The sequence below is a fragment of the Magallana gigas genome, chromosome 2 (genome assembly GCF_963853765.1).
Source record: "Magallana gigas chromosome 2, xbMagGiga1.1, whole genome shotgun sequence".
NCBI lineage: Eukaryota > Metazoa > Mollusca > Bivalvia > Ostreida > Ostreidae > Magallana > Magallana gigas.
Genome location: NC_088854.1, coordinates 34088528 through 34110078, shown reverse-complemented (window position 1 = coordinate 34110078; position 21551 = coordinate 34088528). Strand labels below are relative to the sequence as shown.

General features: G+C 32.2%; 1 protein-coding gene across 3 annotated transcripts in view; it reads left to right on the top strand.

Annotated features, from left to right (window-relative positions):
• Window positions 1-21551, top strand: part of LOC105326697 (protein mono-ADP-ribosyltransferase PARP15) — a 29284-nt gene extending 7733 nt beyond the window's left edge. For 2 of the 3 annotated variants that reach the window (XR_010711038.1, XR_010711037.1), the window contains 12 exons: window positions 2035-2708; window positions 2980-3146; window positions 4254-4395; window positions 5861-6002; window positions 7755-7856; window positions 8332-8451; window positions 12744-12917; window positions 13249-13315; window positions 14482-14805; window positions 15691-16437; window positions 18007-18444; window positions 18952-21551. Coding sequence is in view for 1 of the 3 variants with exons in the window: in XM_034445843.2 (XP_034301734.2) it covers window positions 2044-2708; window positions 2980-3146; window positions 4254-4395; window positions 5861-6002; window positions 7755-7856; window positions 8332-8451; window positions 12744-12917; window positions 13249-13315; window positions 14482-14805; window positions 15691-16437; window positions 18007-18275 (2919 nt within the window). In the remaining 2 variants the exon portion in view is untranslated. Of the gene's footprint in view, window positions 1-2034; window positions 2709-2979; window positions 3147-4253; window positions 4396-5860; window positions 6003-7754; window positions 7857-8331; window positions 8452-12743; window positions 12918-13248; window positions 13316-14481; window positions 14806-15690; window positions 16438-18006 lie in introns of all 3 variants that reach the window. The other variant, XM_034445843.2, reaches the window with a different exon arrangement.

Below are 21551 nucleotides of genomic sequence, written 5' to 3'. Positions count from 1 at the left end.
TCAAAAATGTATCTTCATGATGTTGTTTGAATTATGTAAAATTTAGTACCATTTTAAAGGTCTATTTGCAGGTTTTTTTCTACAATCAATTGCAGAAAATTAAGTTCAGTTGATATCATATTAGCTTCATAAATCATAAAGTGTAAACTCTTAGCCTAGTTTATACACGTCAAATAAATTGGGCAGCTATTGAATTCATTCCTTAGATAAAGAATGTTGGTTGTATTTTAGGAACTATAAACGTTCATGTCTCTAGGACTTCCTTATTAGAATTTTTCTGAGAAAATTGACAGCTATAACGGGCATAAATTGGTCAGAATTTGTCATTCTTGAGGACCAACTGTTGCTTGAGACTGAAAAACTATATAAGGCCAAAAAATTCATACATCGTTGTCCAAGAACTCATTTAATGAATATACTGTGGTTTCAATAATGCCGGGCATTAATTTTTGTGGATTTATAGTGAAAATCACAGTGAGTTAGTAGCCAATAATTCTAGTTATGAATACATGTTCTTAGAAATTGCACTTCAATGAAGATTTAATTTTGTGGATTAACTCAACAACAAATTTCTTGAAATTTACAGGTAGTACTGGTAAGTATTCAATAAATATCAGTGAAACCATAGTATACTGTGGCACAGTATTATCAATTTTGCATACATTAACTAGGGTCCTGCTCTGCGGTGCTTTATAGTGATCAGTTTGTCTGCTTGTCCATCTGTCCTTCAATCCGCTTTTCCTTCAATCCTCCTGGACGTCTGAGATATCTTGTCCAGAGCATATTTATATCTTCTCTCCCCTTGATCCAATCTGGCTCATACTTTACTCATAGAGTGCCTATGGTCAAAGGGTGTGCAGTGACTTTGAATAAGATTGTAGATTATGAGTCAAGGTCATATAGGACCATGCAAGTAAGAATTCTTTTTTTTTTTAACATATTCAACTCTCCATGTACCCTATTTGGCTCATAATTCAGGTAAACAGAGCTTTTGAGTAAAAGGTGTGCAGTGAACTTGAACCAAGTTTCAGGTCAAATGTGAATGTCATAGCAGAATTATATGAAAAATCCTTGTGTTGAATATATATTCTCTCCCTTTGGTCTAATCTGGTTCATACTTCACCCACATTGTGCCTTTGATCAAAGGATATGCAGTGACCTTGAATGATGGTTGTATGTCAAGTGTCAAGGTCATATCAGATTACACAAAAATCCTTAGTTTAAGAGTAAATATATATACTCTCTACTTGCCCCTTTTGGCTAATTAATACTTTACCTGAACAGAGATTTTTGGTTAATGGCGTACAGTGACCATGAACCAAGTCAATGTGAAGGCCATAGCAGATCTCTTTATAATCAGTTTTAGTCCATAGATTATTTCCCAGTTGCCTGGTCAAATAGATTAAAAATGTCTGTATGTAAGGGGTGATAAGATTGAATTAGAAGTTGTATGCCAGCCAGAAAAATTAAGTTATAGGTCAAGGTCAAAGCAAAATTTAAAAATTCTTTTTATCCTATTGTTTATTATTTATGCAGGGCCCTTGAGATGGTCACCATCTCAATGTTGTCTAGTATTGTGTTCTAGCTCTCTTTCATCTAACATACATGTTTATATATTATGTATACCTATTTATCTTTTAAAATTTAAGCATTATCATATTTAAATTTGTGTAGTTGGAATAGTAATTTAAAAAAAAAATCAGAAGTGTATCAGAAAGGTAAAAGTTTTTTTTTTCTTACTTTCCTGCTGTTAAGAAATTTGCAAGATTATAAGCAGGGTGCAATTAAATCAGAGACCTATAACTCTTGCTTTATTTACCACTCACAAAAATTCGTTATATAGAGAAGTATATATGGTGAGACAGAGTGCAATTTTCTTTTGATCTTTATTACATGACTGTATTCATTTATAATCAGGTGACCTTTAGGGCCCATGGCCCTCTTGTTGAAGGGTTAAATAGTACATAATAATGTCATAAGGTCAAATATTCATTGTAAGATGAATTGACAAGGTTTTTTTTATATATATTTAAGGCTCAAAGGATGGCAAAACCAAACTTGATATTAATTGATCTTGACTCTGATGAAGAGGAGGAAGAAAATGGCCACCAGGAAAACTGCCACAGAACAGAAAGCCCAGAAATGTTGGTAATTACGAAGCAAGCGGGCACTCAGCAACTTCCTACACTGAAAAATGCAAACGAAAAGGAAGAACTTGTTAAAGGACCAAAGTATGGGGAAAGTGAAAAAGGAAAAGAGTTACAATTAGAACCAGAGCATCTAGTAGAAAAGAATAGACAAAGCCTAGGAACAATTATGATTACTAAACAAGGGGAGACTCAGCAACATCCTTCACTAGAAAATGTGAACAAAAATGGAGAACCGGGCATGGCACCACAGTATTGGGAAAGTAAAAAACAGTTACAGGTGAACCCGCAGCGTCTAGCAGAAAAGGGTGGACAACCCCAACGACCAAAGCCATATTGGAACCCAGACAAAGGAACAAAGCATTGGAATGACAAATATGACAAGAAAAAGTTGCCATGGGACCAAAGACAAAAGTTTAGTGAGAAAAGTTATGAAAGTCAGACACAGGAAGTTACAGAAAAAGTCCCTTTAAAATTCAGATTTGACAAAGGGCAAACAAGATGCTACAATAAGAACTCAAACCTGTCAAAAAAGGTTACAAAACTACAAAGTGAATATTTGTAAGTTCTTACTTTTGAAGTACATTTATTATCTTGATTATTTCATTATATTTAACCTACAGCTGTACAATTGAATGACACCTTTTTAGCACTTCCCAGGAATTCAATACATTATAAAGATATTCCCCTAAATATCATTTAACAAATTCTATGAGTAAAAAAAATGGTATGTGCCATGCCAAAACCAAAATCTGTTAAATGTACAATGGATCTCTTTTATTTTTGTGCAATAATAAATTATTACATGTATTGATATTTTGTTAATTTACAGGAAAGATAGGAAAGATGGTGATAGTTTCGATATTATTGAAAATGAGTGCTTACTGATAGAGATAGTTGGAGGTGAATCATTTGGAAGAAAATACTATCAACAACTGCAGCAGTTGAGGAATGAAATGTGGACTGGGAGTTTTGATTTGTTCAAGATAAGTAAAGAAGGTGAGAGGAACACAGTTGACTGCCATTTTTCATAAATTAATCACAAGACTGTTTCTGGGAGCAAATTTAAAAATTCACTGCTTGCACATCGACACCATTTATACCATTTAACCAGGGTGTTGCAAAAACGCGGAACGGAAAACAGTCGGAAAACAGAAAGGAAAGCGGAAAATATAAAATTATATATATAGCTTAAAAAGGATACAAATTAGACAAAAACATTATAATTTGTATCATTTGTTCATATTTAACAAATTAGTACATGTATTAACATATTGATGTTCTATTTTTTGATATTCTTATGAATGTTAATCAACTATATATAGCATTGCTTCAATTTGGTTTAGTAGAGTACAAAATGGAAAATGAAATGAACACACATAAGAGTAAATTACCGGTAGCTATAATTTTTTAATTATTTCCCTTCTATTGTATTGCTGGCCTCACAGTGTTGCACAGTTGGTTCAAGTGTTTGGTTGTGTTAATTATAACTTTGAAACTGGCTGGGGATTTTACAAGCTAGAATATTATGTACTCTCATCCACATTGAACAATTAGTGTTAAATACCAAAACAACATGACTAAACGAAAGGAGACATATAACAAGACATCTTCAATGTTATTGATACAATTAAAGTAAGCAAAACGGATGATGCAGCAAATCCTCATAAAGATAATCATGGATGACATTTGTCAGTCATGTTTTTGATCTCAGTAATGCTTTATCATTCTTATTATTTAAGATAGTATGGAACAGTGAAAGTTAATTTTTTATGTTTGCCTAAGCGATTGCATGGTTATATATTTCTGCAACTTCTACATATAATCCAAAAAGATGAGACTTATGGATAATGCATGTACTATTGATTTTAAGGAAATCATTCATTTCCTCAATAAATAAAATGATATTGAGAGTTTCTTTTTAAAGATATTTAAAATCACATAAAATATATAATATTTTTTCTAGCATTCTATAAAATATTTTTCGAGTAAATAATATTACATAAATTTTTGTGTTTTCCATTTTCCGCTCTGTTTTCCATTCTCTGTTTTTTTGGCCATTTAACCACGACTCATTTGGATACTTGTATAATGTCATATTTACAGAATCAGATGTTGCATTGATGTCACATGGTTTACAGCGTGAGCATGAGTTTATAGCTAGGGCAGAAGGCTCTCTAGCTTGTGGAATCATGGTTGAGAAAAGCAGTGAAAGAGTCAAACATTTTATATCCTCATCTGATCACTGGTAAAATATCATGTTGAAGTTTAACAGCCAATAACTAGCAACAACTCATTAATTTTGTTCTACATTTTATAGATTGAAAATGCATTGCATGAAAAATTTCACTACTCTTTGATCTTCACATATGGTCTTAACGTTCAATTCAACATTTAGAAGCTTATTCTCTAGAATTCCATGGGCACATAATCAAGACTTAAGGTATCCGATCCATATTAGGACCTAATTTTTCTAACCTTGAATATCAATCATGTATTTTAAAATACGCTGATATTAATTTAAAGCATTTTAAAGTAGAAAAAGATTTACTGAGAGAAATTTTCAAAATTATTATTAATTAAGCAATAATTAATTAATAATAATTGCATTAATGTCTATATATGGGGACAAGTACATTTTTTAAAATAAAAACATGAATAATAAGAATATCACTTATTCAATAATGCTTCTGTGGAAAGATGCATTTAATCATTAGGAATACAAAAATTATTGAAAATAAATTTTATAATACATGTATATATATTTTTTTTAAATTAAATTTTATAAATTAAAAGCAAAGGGGAGCAACTCTTCAAGAAAAGGAAAAGTCATTTATAAGGGCACATTTTGCTCTTACATACTGACACTTAAACATGAAAATTATGTTCAAGCATAATAAGACTAAGTATGAAACCCATACATATCTGTTATGCATCGAGATTCATCGAATGTGGGGTTATTATGGAATAGATACTTTAAGTCCATATTTATGTTTTGCAACTCAGGTCATATAGTGCATCTGTCGATAATTGACTTTTCAGATTGTGAATATTCTCAGAATGCAGTCTCCTAAATAGTATACATCGTTATTTTAGCTCCTTCTACACTTGCAAACAGTTTTGCCCTGTCTTGAATGCGCCAAAACACTGTTGTGTTTATATAGAGAGATAAATTTACAGAACCTACATTGGAATTTCCCAGTCTTAAATTCGCCCACTGACAATAAGGGCGAAGCAACCAAAATTAAATGGAAGCGAACATTTTACTGTTAGTCTTTATACAGTATTTCTTTTGACCCAGCTCGATTTGCAGTACTTGGTCATTACAATAGTTTGTTAAGTACAAAGATATTTATAGACTGGTGTAATCCTGATTAGCAACTCCAAGTTGGCAAACTTTATATAAACAAATAGAGAAATTCAATGATTCTTTAACATTTCACTAATTGAAGTATGATTTTGAGTCTTGGTACACAACACTGACTTACTGTCTTTTTGTGGTTGTCAAAACTTGAACAAGTAAGAATGTATAATGTATATCATGGTCCTTCTTTTATGTCTGATTTTATCATGCATCCATATTATTATGACGTCATTGGTGATTTTAATTTGCTACCTTCCCAAAGTAAGAACAGAAAAATAGTATAAAACTTAGAGATATTTTAGCCCTATGCATTAATTCTATTCTTAAATTCAAGCTTGATTTTTTTTAGCTTTGATGAACACAAACATGCGCATTCATCACCTCCGCAGTTTCCTCCATCAGAGGTATACGACCAGCAGAGAGAAGCAGACCAGGTGACCATCCGAAAAACAACGATCCATGTGGTCAATAAAGACATTACACAGTATAAGGTGTGGTGCCTGTTTTGTTCAGTTTGAATACTCACAGTTTAACATTAGTGGTCCAATACTGTAAACGTATTATATTTGGCGTGTACAATATTTTGCGGAAATTAGTTTTTGAACAAGTACCGTAATGTCTCGTGTATAACACGCACTTTTTTTCAGCCAAAATTTGATCAAAAGTTGGGGGTGTGTCTTGTACATAGGACAAAAATTTTACCCCATTTTTTCAAGCCGTGATTCTTGAAACCATGGGAGTAGTGACTGCCGATATAGCGTGTTATGCAAGTTGTATGAGTGTATACTAAATTTACTGCGTCAGAAATACCTCATTTTTAGTTTTTTTCCATGTATTGAAATATTTATCCTCTCTTAACACTATTTCTTGCATCAAACAAGTTTAAATATTGCCAGTGTATTCGCCATTACGTAAGCAGCCACCTGTTGACTCGGCGTGTGGTCAATGTTTGTTTAACAATTTCCGGTGTCAGAAGCATGCACCTGTCTCGTGTCGGACTTTACAGGGTGTTTTCAAGTGCATGTAGATAAACAATTATTCAGATTTTATTAAACTTAATTACTTTGTGTCCAGTTATGCGGTTAAACTTTATTACTTTAAAATACATAGACACTGCTGAAATTACACCGATCATTTGTTAGACTTGATAATTATGATATACGACATACATGCGTTTCTTCACAATGTTTATTTAAACAACAATCAAAGGGTTTGACTTTACTTAATCATTTCTTTTGATGTTGTTTTGGTTTATATCTGCAAACATTTTTACTTTTAAGCACTAAGTTCGGTTGCCGTTCTTCTCTACATATGATGATCTTCAACTTCTCCGATGTTGTTTAAGAACACTTTACGAAGTGTCAAATGATATTTGATACCGCCCATGTAAATCATGCTGTCCAATTTTAGTAAAATTGTAAGAACTTTGACCCTAATATCGCTTGGACCATGTTCCGATCACGAAATTACAGTAATTATGCTTGGGTTATAAAATTATTATTAAACATCGATAGTTATTTTGGAAAATGGCGGCCGTCGATTTTCATCGTCTGTGCAATGTTCCGATCACAAAATTAAAGAAATTGCGCATGGATTGTAAATTTATCATGAAACATCGATAGTTTTGGAGGAAATAGCGGCCGTTAATTCTGCCATTTTTTGGGTGCGTGTTATACATAGGACCTGCTGTTTTTTCGCCATTTTTTGGTCAACTTTGGGGGGTGCGTGTTATACACGAGTGCGTATTATACACGAGACATTACGGTAGGCGTAGATTTGAATTAGCGTATTCTTGAATGTGACTATATATTCTTATACAAACATGCATGGCATTTAGCGATGTACTTGATTAAGCGGAGGTCGCATTCCGCCAAAAGCGCTGAATAGAATACACAGCCAAATGTAGTACGTTTACAGTATTTTGCTGAGTGTGCTTGTGAAATAAATTAAGGAGACCTATGACACAATTTGATTTCTTCAGGGAAAAATTAGTAAACCTAGAAACATTTTCATAAAAATTTGACATTTTACAAAATTAACAGCCAAACATTTTAAACATAATACAATGTATTTACACAGGTACCTAAATTTTAAAAAAAATAAATAAAATCATAATTATTGAAAATAAAGCGATTTACCCCCTACTTGGTGAAGGTTAAAATATGCTCTCTTTTTTTAAGATTAATTATATAATTAAGAAAAGTAGTGTTTAAAGGATATTTTCTAACTATTTTTTTTTTCAGGCAAAGTGTTTAGTAAACTTTTTTGATAAGAAATCAGGCTTGTCATCAAAGGGTGTTGTATTTAGAAGGTTCATGGAAAAGGGTGGAGAAGATATGTATGAGGTATGTTTGTTTAGATGTATAAAATGTGTTAGATAGTTTTATTGTTTTATCATGACATTTTACAATCCCTTTTTTGATATATATTAAGATAATTATATAATGCATAAATTGAGACCAAATTTTAAGCTCTCAAATAGCTGTTTTGCATCCAAAACAATTTTTCCAAATTCTCTGAAAAAAAAAAGAATTTATAAAATTAATATAAAAAATTAAAAGCAATGTCAATCTGTGAGATCATTTTTGAAATTGGATACTTTATGGATTCATCACATAAAATGTTGTGTTGAGCCACCTTAAGTGGGAAAGTAAAATGTGTTGGAGACAGTTTATAGACAGTACGTAGTTTCTTTCAGTTGGATATTCACAAATCTAGATTAAGAGGTCAAATTATGCACAATGTATGTTTCTGAGTAAGACTTTGATTTTAGTTTGAATAAACTAGCTGTTTTGACTTTTTTTCATGTTTGACTTTCAGTATTTGAGAAAATTATATGTGGGTGAGAGTGTGACAGTGACCCAGTCCAGTGGGGATCTCGACTGTCAGTTTGTCCTTCATGTGGCCCTTCCAGAATATCAAGGGGACTTTTCTTCGAAGGTAAAGCACTCATTATCACTGTGGAAAGCTTCTTGTGCTCCTGTTTCCCTGAAAGTCGGTAGAATGAATTTAGCATGTCAGTTGATAAGAATTAACCTGTTTAATCTCTGTGTTGTTCTGTCTGTGTGTGATGCCATTGTTTCTGGGAAATGTAGGCTAATTTGATTTCACAACTCTTATTAATTCAGAGTCAAAAGAGGACCCTATTATTTTCAGGTCAAATATACAAGATCATAAATTTCTACATTGTGTCTGAATGAAACACTTTAATATCCAAGTGATATCTTTAAAAAGTATTTCATTTTTTAGCTCACCGAGACGAAGTCAAGGAGAGCTTATGCTATACCCTCGGCGTCGGCGGTGGCGTCGGCGTCGGCGTCGGCGTCGGCGTCCGGACCTGGTTAAAGTTTTTGTTGCAGGTCCTGTATCTAAGCTATTACTTGTCCTATCTTCACCAAACTTGCATGGGTGATGCATCTGGACCTACTTATGGACTTGAAAGACTTGGATGCTGAATCTGGGTCCTAAATTTCAGATGCTGGAGGAGGTTAAGGTTGTTGGACCAGGTTAAAGTTTTTGTTGCAGGTGCCCTTTGATAGCAATATCTTAGTTACTGCTGGTCCGTACATCACCAAACTTGCATGGATGGTGTGCCTTATGATACTGATGCACCAGACAGGCTTGAGTGCTGAATCTGAGCTATAGGTTTCGGATGCTGGAGGAGGTTATGGTTTTTGGAGCAGGTTAAAGTTTTTGTTGTGGGTGCCCATTGATAGCAATATCTAAGTTACTACTGGTCCTAACTTCACCAAACTTGTATGGATGATGTGTCTTATGATACTGATGCACCTGACAAGCTTGAATGCTGAATCTGAGCAATAGGTTTCGGATGCTGGAAGAGGTTAAGGTTTTTAGAGCTGGTTAAAGTTTTTGTTGCAGGTGCCCTCTGATGATTATATCTTAGTTACTACTGGTCCTTACTTCACCAAACTTGTATGGATGGTGCGTCTTATGATACTGATGCACCTGACAAGCTTGAATGCTGAATCTGAGCAATAGGTTTCGGATGCTGGAGGAGGTTAAGGTTTTAAGAGCTGGTTAAATAAAGTTTTTGAAACAGGTGCCCTCTGATGATGATATCTTAGTTATTACTTGTCCTTACTTCACCAGACTTCCATGGATGGTGTGTCTTATGATACTGATGCACCTGACAGGCTTGAATGCTGAGTCTGGTTTCGGATGCTGGATAAAGTTAAGTTTTTAGGAACAGGTCACATGTTTAATAGATGATAGTACTATATCAAACTTGCATAGTTGATTTAACTGTAATATGAATGAATCGCAGAGGTAGCTTCAGATGCAGAGCTTGATCTCCATTATCAAGGATGCTAAAAAATAAATCTTAGTTATTACAGGTCCTAACTTCACCAAACTTGAATGGATGGTGTGTCTTATGATACAGATGCACCTGACAGGCATGGATGCTGAATCTGAGCCATAGGTTGCGGATGCTGGAGGAAGTTAAGGTTTTAATTGCTAGTGCCCTCTGATGATGATATCTTAGTTATTACTGGTCCAAACTTCACCAAACTTGCATGGATGATGCGTGTTATGATACCAATGCACCTGATAGGCTTGAATGCTGAATCTGAGCCATAGGTTTCGGATGCTGGATGAGGTTTAGTTTTTTGGAACAGGTCACATGTTTTATAGATGATAGCTTGCATAGTTGATTTAACTTTATTATAAATTAAATGCAGAGCCTGATCTCCATTATCAAGGATGCTAAAGAAATCTCCTACCTCACTCAAACCAGCTCGATAGATAGATGTGTTTGTTGATAAATGATATAACATGATTCCTATGATATAGTATTGTATGATATGAAACAATATTGTTTGATATGAGACAATATGATATCATATGTTATATTATAAAAAGTAATACAATACGATATGATATTGTATCAATTTTTTGGATATTTTATGATATGATATTGTATCATGATACTGTTATGTATAGTATTGTATATAATGATACAATATTGTATAATATTATATTGTATTTTTAATTTATTATTTTATCACATGATACAATTACATAAGATATTGCAAAATATTAAATTGTATCCTATGATACAATATTGTATATTCTATAATATTGTATCATACAATATTGTATAATATGATATTGGTTTCAGTAATATAGAATTATATCACATGAAATTGTATTATATGATATTGTAATATTATATAATATTGTATCATACGATATTGTATGATATGATATTGGTTTATATGATATATTATCTTATCACATGAAATTGTATTATATGATATTGTAATATATATTATTGTGTCATATGATACAATATGTATAATATAATAATGTATTTTATAATATTTTGCTTTATCACATAATATTGTATCATTTGATAAGATACAATATTGGAATCAAATTATATTGTATTATATGATATAATATCATATAATGTATCAAATATGTTTCAGTGTCATTCAATACAATATTATACTATATTATACAATATGATATGTTTCAATGTTATGATGTATTATGTAATATGATATTGTAATATAATACTATATTGTATTATATTTTATGATATTGTATTATGTGATCAAATACAATAAGGTATAACACAATGCAATGTCATATCATACATTACAATATCATATCTCATTATTGTTTATTACGGTATTTTATTGTTTTATATGATATATATTATAAATATGACATAATACAATATTTAATTTTATATCATTGTATTGATTAACATATGAACATATGATTATCATAAAAAAATTTTATCAGATGATATACGATATTTTGTCAAAACAGAATCCATGAATATCCAAGATCATAAAGTATGATTTTCATATAAAATGATAAAGGTGGTCTTATGAAGGTGATGTCTCATAATGGTGATGCTCCGTCTCGGTGAGCTTAGTAATCTATGATTACCTATGTTTTTTAAAATGAAATTTGATATTGCAAATCTTTTGAGCCTTTTTTATGACCCCTGTATCAATTTTATGGTTTAAAGGTAAAGGTATTAAGAAAATTAACATTCGCACAAAGCATTTTGTGGATAATGACAACCTTTCTTTGAGCTTTTTTCAATTAATTATAATGTCAACATCCTATGGTCTTATTTTCATATATTTACATTTTCCAGTGTCTTTGCCTGTGATAACACTACGTATCAATTTTGTACTTTATAAAACATAATACAAATGACGCCAAATATATTTAAATATATAATCATACGATGGTTTAAAATTATATAAATATAAGAAATAAGGAATCATTCTTTGAATATTATGAGATGATAATTTTGGTTGGGGTGTGATCAAATCTATCATTATGATAAAGCCCTTCAGGCTTTATTGGATTTGATCACACCCCGACCGAAATTATCACCTCATAATACTCAAAGAATGATTCCTTATTCCTTATTTTCATCTCTATTCATTTTGTGGTGTTTTCACTTTAGCTCTTGTTTCCATAATCAGCCGGGTACATAAAGTCCCAAAATTAGCATAATATTTTGCATTTATTATTATTTACATTATTTAATGTTTTTCATGATGTATAAATTTCAATAAAACAACCTACCTGATACTTATAGTTTACCACATTAATTTAGAGATTCGTAAATTAATGAATGGATCGAGACAGATATCATTAATAGTACAGTTAATCTTCAGGAAAATAATTTGATCAGCCATGTTGGAAGAAAAATATTTTTGCTGGGGCTGCAAGGATCTGCCTTGCCATTTTCAATATCTGTTTGATCTCATTACATAAGTATTGCTACTCAAATATTTATTATCATTCAATTATTGGTCCAACTGCATTTGACAAGTTATGGAAATACCGGTAGTCAAAATTTTGACAACTCATTTACACCCCTAATACACCCCATGTTTTCACCTTTTAACACTTGCTAATGGATTCGTTCCATCTTGAATTTGCCAAGACACAATTGTGTAAATATAGAGATAATTTGATACTTTGGAATTCACCAAGTCTTAAATTTGCCCACAGAAAACAAGAGTGAAATGAACAAACATAAAATGGGGGCAAATATTTCTCTGTATACAGTAAAAGCCTGTATCTCTCTTAACAAATAAGATGTTAGCATGGTAATTGGCATCTTCACTAGCCAAGGGTTTTCGAAGTGGACTGAAAACCCTTGGCTAGCAAAGATGAGTAATTGGGTGAAGAATGTTATCATATATTAATCGAAAGCACAATTTTGCATCTCACAGGGACTACAAAAAATAGTTCAAAGCTGTTTCACAATGTGTGAACTTTATGGTGATCATGACATAGCCTTTCCCAGCTTAGGAGTAGGCCATCTGTTGGGGTATCCGGCGGATCGTGTGGCAGACGTTCTCATCAAGGAGAGTATCTCAATGGCTGAACAGGGCAACAAGTGGAAGGTGCGCTAGTTGTCATTAAGATTGTTCATAAAAATTTTGTAATAAAGTACATTTAGATTGTTGCAGAGCTTTTTCAACAATTGAAATTTGAACTTTTGATTTTAATTTGATTGTATACATTGATTTTACCAGTATTTTTATTAAATTATGATATTTTAAATTCATTTGGTAATGATATCATGAACATGCAGCTCTTTTAAATGTGCACATGTACTCTGTTCTCAATTTGAGAGTGACTAGGGTCAGAGATAGGTGAGCCCATGTAATATAAAACAGCCTAGTCACTACTTTCTTTGTACATCTAACATAATTCATTTAAACTTTTTTCCAGATTTCATTTGCTGTATATGAAAATAAGAACTTTAAGATTTTCAAGCAACGTCTTTCACAGACTCCAGGTGTGTTATTGGGGATAAGTGTTATACTGTAGATTCCTAAATAAACGTGAGGAATTAATACCCGCGTAAAATTGCGTGAAGCACATCTCATGAATTTTAAATTCTCACTTTTATTTTTCGGATATATTTTCATTACGAGAAACTATGATAAAAATTCGGCATTCGTGATTTTTTTATTCTCGCGATTTGATAGAAAACGGTTGAATGGCGGAATTAAGTACTCACGTAAAATAAGGAATTTACAGTTTACACATGTACACCATTGGATGGCTTGCATGAAATAAGGGTAACAGACAAAGTGGGGTCCTATCATTGTATATAGTATTTAGTTTCATTCATGGTATAATGCCAGTGAGGTCAGAATTACTGTTATATGGAGAAAATAAATGTGTGCAAAAGGTTGAGTACCACATTGGTACAGTGACAATTGAATGACATACATGTATTTCAAGTCATAAGAAATTATCCATACGTTTAGGGTTTTTTCCACAGTTTGTTGAAATATGGATTGAAAATCTAAATTGAATAGAACACTTAAAATTGCATTTTATAAATTTATTGCAAGATGAGAATATTTATTCCCAATGAAAAATCATATTTCCAGTGGACATCGCCTAAGGTACATTTGATTTTTCTTGGGAAATAAATATTCATTATTCCTGAACATTCAGTTAATAAACTTTTTATCATACAGAACAATTAACATATATAATTATATAAATTATGTCAAGTTCTACAGTAAACAGAATTGTTTTGTGATTTGTTGTAAGCAATAACGTCATTAATGTTTGATTTTCTATCTTATATTCTCCTTTTTCCTTCATAAATTCTATTTATATGTACCGGTACATGTTTTTTAAAGGATTTTTTTTTATCTCTAAAGAAATTAAAATCATTAAGTTTTTTAAATTTAATCATATTTGTGTACAATGTATGCTTACATTGGCTTTTTCATACCATTGAAATGAAAAATCTCAAGATTTCTGAATAGGTAGAATATGATATTTATTCCCATGAGACACAACATTTTGTTCACCCTGTCATGTTACTTTCTAGACCATCAAGATGACGCGTTGTGTAGAATTATCATATTGAGGTATAATAATATTTTTTAACATTTTATTGTACTGATTTAATAATTCAAAATTTATCGATGGATTAACTAGGTATAGGCAGAAGTTATTCCACACCTGATCTCAAAATGAATCTTCCCACCACTCCAATGACTGGACAAAGACTGGGGGGTCAGGACCGGGGGAGGAGACCTGATACCACACACCAAACCATTTGTGTGCCGAAGATTGAAATATATGCAATATCCAAAGAAGAGGGGCTCTCTCGGAGAAGTGAACTCTCACTTATGATAAAAGAAAAATATTTACATGAACATATTATTAAGGATATTAAGACTGGAGAGTTATCCAAGGAGGATAAGAAAAGAGTGTATGCTGTTGGTCAGAAACATGGAGTATTTGTTTCCCTAGATAAAGGTAGGTACATGTAGTATAATGGCAGCTAGTCCACATTAGCGTTTAATCATGCCAAAGCCAAATTTGTGACATGTCTGTTCTACATTTTGTCATTAGTTTTTCACATTTTCTAGACTGTTGAGTCAGTTTTATTTTGAAAATTCTAAGCACTTTTATATTACTACTCTAAGCTCTTAAAGATTATGTGAAATCTAGCTTAAGGCAGGGAATCAGAATTAATAGGGTCTTATTAATAAGGATGGAAAGTTGAAAAAAAATAAAAATAAAATGTTCACTTTTAAAACTTCATTCTTAGGAAGAATTTTATCATAAATAATCATTGAGATGCATTTCTAAAACAAAACTTGCATTTAGTAAACATTTAAAACTGATTAGTTGCTTATCCTCTGGTTGGTAAACAATGCCTAGATGAAGTTATAGGTACAACACTGTAGAATCATTAAATTTCATGGGGGGGCCAATTTTCGTGGATTGCTTAAATTTTACAGGTTCGTGGGGATGTAATTTCGTGTATTCTCTTAAACCTACAAAGGATACCGGTATATGACTTTATTACCCTAATTTATTAATTCGTGGAGGATGTTAATTCGTGGATGCGAGGTACGAAAATTGAGCCACCACGAAATCTAATGATTCCACAGTATGATAGACAGGGCTATTCATCTCTTATCTTTCTTAATTGTAAAATCTTTGTGTAATGCTAGCAAAATTATTTGCATAATTTTTTTAACTTCCTTTGTCAGTAATTACATATTGGTATTGTGCATGTTTTGCAAATATTTTGATTCAGAATTCAATGCACAGAAATAATAAGAGAACTTGAAATATATTACTTGATTTCTTGTGAAAATATCTTTGATCATTTATGTGAATGTTTTGGCATAGATAAACACTGCATTGTCCTGAAAGGAACCCCAAACAGTGTCAGTAAAACAGCCACAGAGATAGGTAGCATATTATCCTCAGCTAGTTCAGCTGTCAGTCCAAGACGCAAAGAAAACCGTCATCAACGGGGCACCTCCAGTTACTGGAAACATCTGTTGGAGGAAAATCCAGTTCCAGAGTATTGGAAATTCTTTCAGAATGGGAAAAGTTTTTTTGAAATCGTAAGAGGCTTTATCAAAGGCTCCACAGAAAAACGTTATGAGGTGGATCCCAAAACTTTTAAAGCAATCTGCAAACTGGTGGAGGACACATTCAATCCCAGTTTAGTGGGGCAGGGAGCTGATGCTAGAAATCTCAACCATAAAAGATTACGTGTGAAGAAAGTGGAGATCATTGAAAACTTAGATTTGTTTAAAATTTACAATATAAAACGTTGTGAAATGTTGAAAAACAGTCTGAATGATAAGAGAAGTTTCCCACGAAAACTTGAAAAAATTCCAAGATGTGAAGGAATACAAAATATAACAAGTAAAGGAGAAATAATGACAGAAAAAAATAATAGTAAAAGGCTGATGAAGGATATAATTCCAGAACTGAATGAAGTGTATTTATTTCATGGCACAAAGAAGGATTATGTTGCAAATATCATATCTAAAGGGGTTGACCCTAAGTTAGGGAGTGATGAGGGCATGTTTGGTCGTGGTGTATATGGTTGTGAAAGCTCAACAAAAGCTGATCAGTATGCAGGTGTGTGTTTTATTGAATATTTAATTACAATTTTAAGAATCATACATATTTTGTGAAATAATATTATGATATATTTACATCTACCGAGTATGATTTCCTCTATTTCTTACGGAAACTTACAGTTAATTCATAGCTCTATAGAAACAGCCAGACTGAAATCTATACACGCCCCGTCGATTGGTCGAAACCTACAGCGACCTTAGAAAAATCACGGACTGCATGAAATAATCATGATATTGTCAGACTCAAATTTCCATAGGAGACAATTTGGCTGTTTCTTTTAGCCAACATACTGATGTACATGCATTCACAGTAATTTAGTGAATTTTACAAACAATTTATTAATCTGTTAAAAGAGATCGAGATGTAAATATAAACAACAAAATGCTTTTAGTGATTCACATGGATTATAAAGATTGCAATCATTGCAAAAACATTTACATAACCCGCTAACTAATGCAGGTTATGTATTTTTTCTGCAATGTTGCCAGCTTCATATCTTGCATGAATCATCTAAGGAAGCTAGCATTTTATTGTTTAAATGAGATACTGATTTAAGGGTGTTTAATGTAGGCTACAAAAATGAAGCTACCTGCAGAGAAGTTCAGAAGATAAATATTATAATTTAAAGATCGACAAGTTATCACATTGGTCATCTTTGCTAGCCAAGTGTTTACAATCTGTTCGTCTCCAAGAGTGAAGAACAGATCATAAACCCTTTGCTAGTGAAGATACGTATTGATTAAAAATTCAGCGATAATGGTTTTATCATATGATTCAGTTCTTAATTGAATTAACTGAGACTTAATTGAATTAACTGAGCCTTATTCATTATGGTATGTGAGGTAAACCTCATCATCATTTTTGTAAATTTGATTTTGTCTGCTAAAATATAAACCTACTATGAAGAGACTTGAGAAGGTTTCATTTTAATTTCATGGACAAAATGTATAGCAGTAATGGAAATTAGAATAAATAGCAAATGTTAATGTTAGGTATAACTGCAGGTCTCTTGTATGTGTTTGTGTTTGTGTGCATGCATGCTTGTGTGTGTGTATATTTAAGGAATAAGGAATCATTCTTTGAGTATTATGAGGTGATAATTTTGGTCGGGGTGTGATCAAATCCAATAAAGCCGGAAGGGCTTTATGATAGATTTGATCATGCCCCAACCGAAATCATCACCTAATAATATTCAAAGAATGATTCCTTATTACTTATTTTTATATAATTTTAAGCCATATAAATAAGCAAACCCTGCTGGCGCCTCAATTTGGCGTCATTTGAAGTTCTGGGTTAAATAGTGCAAAATTGATATGTAGTGTTATCACAGGCAAAGACACTGGAAAATGTAAATATATGTTGTTCAATTTAATTTTTTTTGGAATTGATTGTGATATTTAGTTAAGCCTAACAAAAAGGATAATCTTAAAATCGTTTGAGGGTATAGCATTACTTTATATGATCATATTCACTTTGTAAAAATCTGGTAAACTAGCCAGTACATATGGTAGCTTGTTCATCTTTGATGTAAGCATTTAATTGACTTTTGAATAATGCATATTGCAGATGACAAGGACAAAAGAGGGACAAAGGGAAGGATGTTTCTGATGCGTTTCTTGCTTGGGCACATGTACTTAACTGAGAAACCCAACAAGTACAAGCTTCCTCCTTGTTATCACTGCAGGAGAGATTGCTGTACTAACCAATCTCACCAGACCTACGACTCCGTGGTGGGGGTGAAGCAGCAGTCTGGTGGGTTGTTCCGGGAGTTTGTGGTGTATGAAAAGAACCAGTGCTACCCCGAATATCTTATCACATACACCAGAGAGAATTAGAACTCTTTAACAGTCAATACTTAAAAAATTACTTTTTATACCACACTTTTAAACGGCCATTGGATGGATATAAATTGAAATGTTAAACAACTGTCTTTAGACTGTTATAAGGATACTTCTTATGTTAGAATTTATATGTTTAGGTTTTTTTTAGCAAACTTTTCTTTAGGCCTAAGAAAAAAAAGTGTTTGTTTCCGCTTTCCCGACCGACCCTAGCTTTTACCCCCCGACTCAAAACTTTTTTTTAAGGATTTTTGATGGAAAATCGTTTATTTTCGTTTTCATCCGATTTGGAAAAAAAATTACTCAAAATTTTGGTCACAAAAACGCTTGAAGCAGCCACTATTCTCAAATCAGTGTAACTCAAACGTTTTGTTTCAAAATGGCTGTATGTTTCCGTGTGTTGTAGATTTTAATAATGTTGGCAGAGGAAGTATCTGATATATAATATCATTTTTGTTTTTTCTTAAGACCATCTTAATAGTCAGGAATGATATTAAAAGTATTTCTCATTTTATACCATTCAGCAGTGTCAGTATCTAACCGGCATGTATGGATACTGCAATATTAAAGGGAAAAAAAATATTTGAAAAAAAAAAAAAAAATTCCGACCGACCGACCCTACTTTTTTTCAGCATGAAAGCGGAAACAAACCATTTTTTTTGTTAGGCCTTAGCTAAGTGCAGATTAAGAGGGCTGGATGGCTGTGGTTATTTTCAGACTTTGTTGATCTCCTTAGGAAGAAGAGCTTTCACTGTATAAAGATAAAGGAACATACTGTAGAAGTACATATTTTCGTTGGGTCAAAATTTCTGGGTTTTTTTAACCAAATAAAATTCTGTTGGCATTTAATTTCGTCATATCGTAATCTCTTTGTATTCATTAATAATTTGGTTAAAAATTTGTCATGGATTTAATTTTGTTGATTTATGCTGCCAACGAAAATAACAAAATTTAATTCTCAACGAATATTTCTGCTTCTACAGTACATTGTATTCATATTTTCTAAAAAGCTACATAGAATTTTTCTTTACTTCATACAATTATTACAAATAGAAATTATATCTTAAAACATAAGGTAGAAATGATGGGCAACGTTATCCACCTACTAGCCTCCTTAAAGAATTGCATGATATAACGGGTAATATTGTCAATCAGGGTTTACAAGCACAAATTTATTTTATTTTGATGCAGTGCTATAAAAAGATAATTTTAAAAACAATTTTGATTAGATCTGACTATTATATAATGATATAAAATTATTTAAAACTCGTTAACCTAAATGATGTCAGACCTAATAAATATCAATACAGTAAAACACAGTTATAATGAACACACTTATAATGAATTGACGCTTACAGCGAAGTGATTTTCATTCCCCGTGACTATATTATAATTATGTTGTGAACTTGACGAATATAATGAATTACGCTTATGATAAAGCAAAATCACCCATCCCTGGCACTTTGTAATAACCTTGTTTTACTGTATCAATGTCAGCTACTAATAATACAGCTGGTATTTTTTTCATAAAGAATCAAAAATTAAATCCTAGTAATATGCACACCTCTGATATATGTACAATTGATCTTCAAAAACAGCAATTTCCTATCTTGAAAACTGTTAGGGTAGTTATCTGTACAATAGAGGTACCTTATATGCCAAAAAATGACAAAGTTCAACAGCTGGTATTTTTTACATAAATTATCAGAAATCAAAATCCTAGCAATGTGCACACTTCTGATATATTATAGCATTGAATCATGATTTTTTTAAGTATACAGTCTCATAACTGCAGCGGAGTGTGCATGCATACAAATTGAGTAATGCGCGTTAGACCTTAAATTTCCTATCTTATCCTAAGGGTAAGTTAATTTTAATGGAAGAGCCACAGTAACACCCACAAGTGCGACCTTTGATTTTCGCTTGTGACGTTGCAGTTTACAACGTTCAAAGTTTGTGACATCACAATAAAACTCGTCATTTTAGCCTTTGAGTACCCAGTGATTAGTTGTTACATTTAGAGGCATTTAAAGATAACAAAATTTAATGAAAAACAAAGTAGAATGTAAATATTTACAATTGATCTTCAAAACAACAACTTCCTATCTTGAAAACTGTAGGAGGATTTATCTGTACAATAAAGGGTACCCTTTTATAAGCCACCCGCTCACCATTTTCAATAACCTGATTTTCCTTTGGAAAACCTGGTTAAAAGCTTCTTTTGAAACTGAAATATATTATGATCCCAATCCCCCATTGAACATTGACAAATTTATTGTATAATGGAAAAAAAATTCTTCTACAAGATATCTATTAGAGAAACTATAATGTAGGATGTAATACTGTGGTTTCATCAATATTGGTTGAATACAAATTCTTGTGGATTTCACTGTTAAGTTGATCCATGAAGTTAAATGTTCATTGAAGTGCAATTTCTATTAACATTTTGTATTGATAGGGTCACTGGCCACGAATTTACATATCCTTGAAACTGTGATTTTCACCTTATCCACGAAAATTGATACCCTTGAATATTAATGAAACCACAGTACTAGTATTTCTTTTTCACTACTGGGCATCTAACAGGCAAACTGAATAAATCAAGTGGGATGTTTTTTTAAAGATTTTTAGCTCACCTGAATTAGGTGGGAAGTTTTTTAAAAGATTTTTAGCCCACCTAAGCTGAAAGCTTAATTGATTAAGTATTATGACTCCATTAAGCTGTTTTTATCATGCCTATTGTTGCTCGGGTGAGCAATTTGGACCATGGGCCTCTTGTTGTACATGTACTACCCCAGTTTACTACTATAGCAAAATTTATAGGTACCTTAACTTTTGTGCATGTATTACTTTCTGATGAAAATAGCATTTTCCTTATCCCATACCCCTCAATTATATACATATTTTAGAAATGGATGTTTCATTAATTTTTGTAGCCATACAATTTAATCTGAAATTTTTGAATTATCGTTTATAAAAAAAAAATTGAAATAAACATTTTTAATGTTGATTATTATTTGCTGTTTTATTGTCAATGTGCATTGTAAAATTGTTTGTCAGTCATACTATTGTAACATTATGGTGCCCTGATTCCGTTTATTTTAATTATGTGTGAATGCTTTCGATGTCTTAGTGTTTTGCCTGTGTATCGGTATGATTCCGGTGACGAGTGTGACGTAGGAATTGACCTGTGTATTATGCATTTGTTATTTAGGGCCTAAATATTTTCATATAAATAAATAATCTTTCTTATTAGTACCTTTGCCCGTCGGG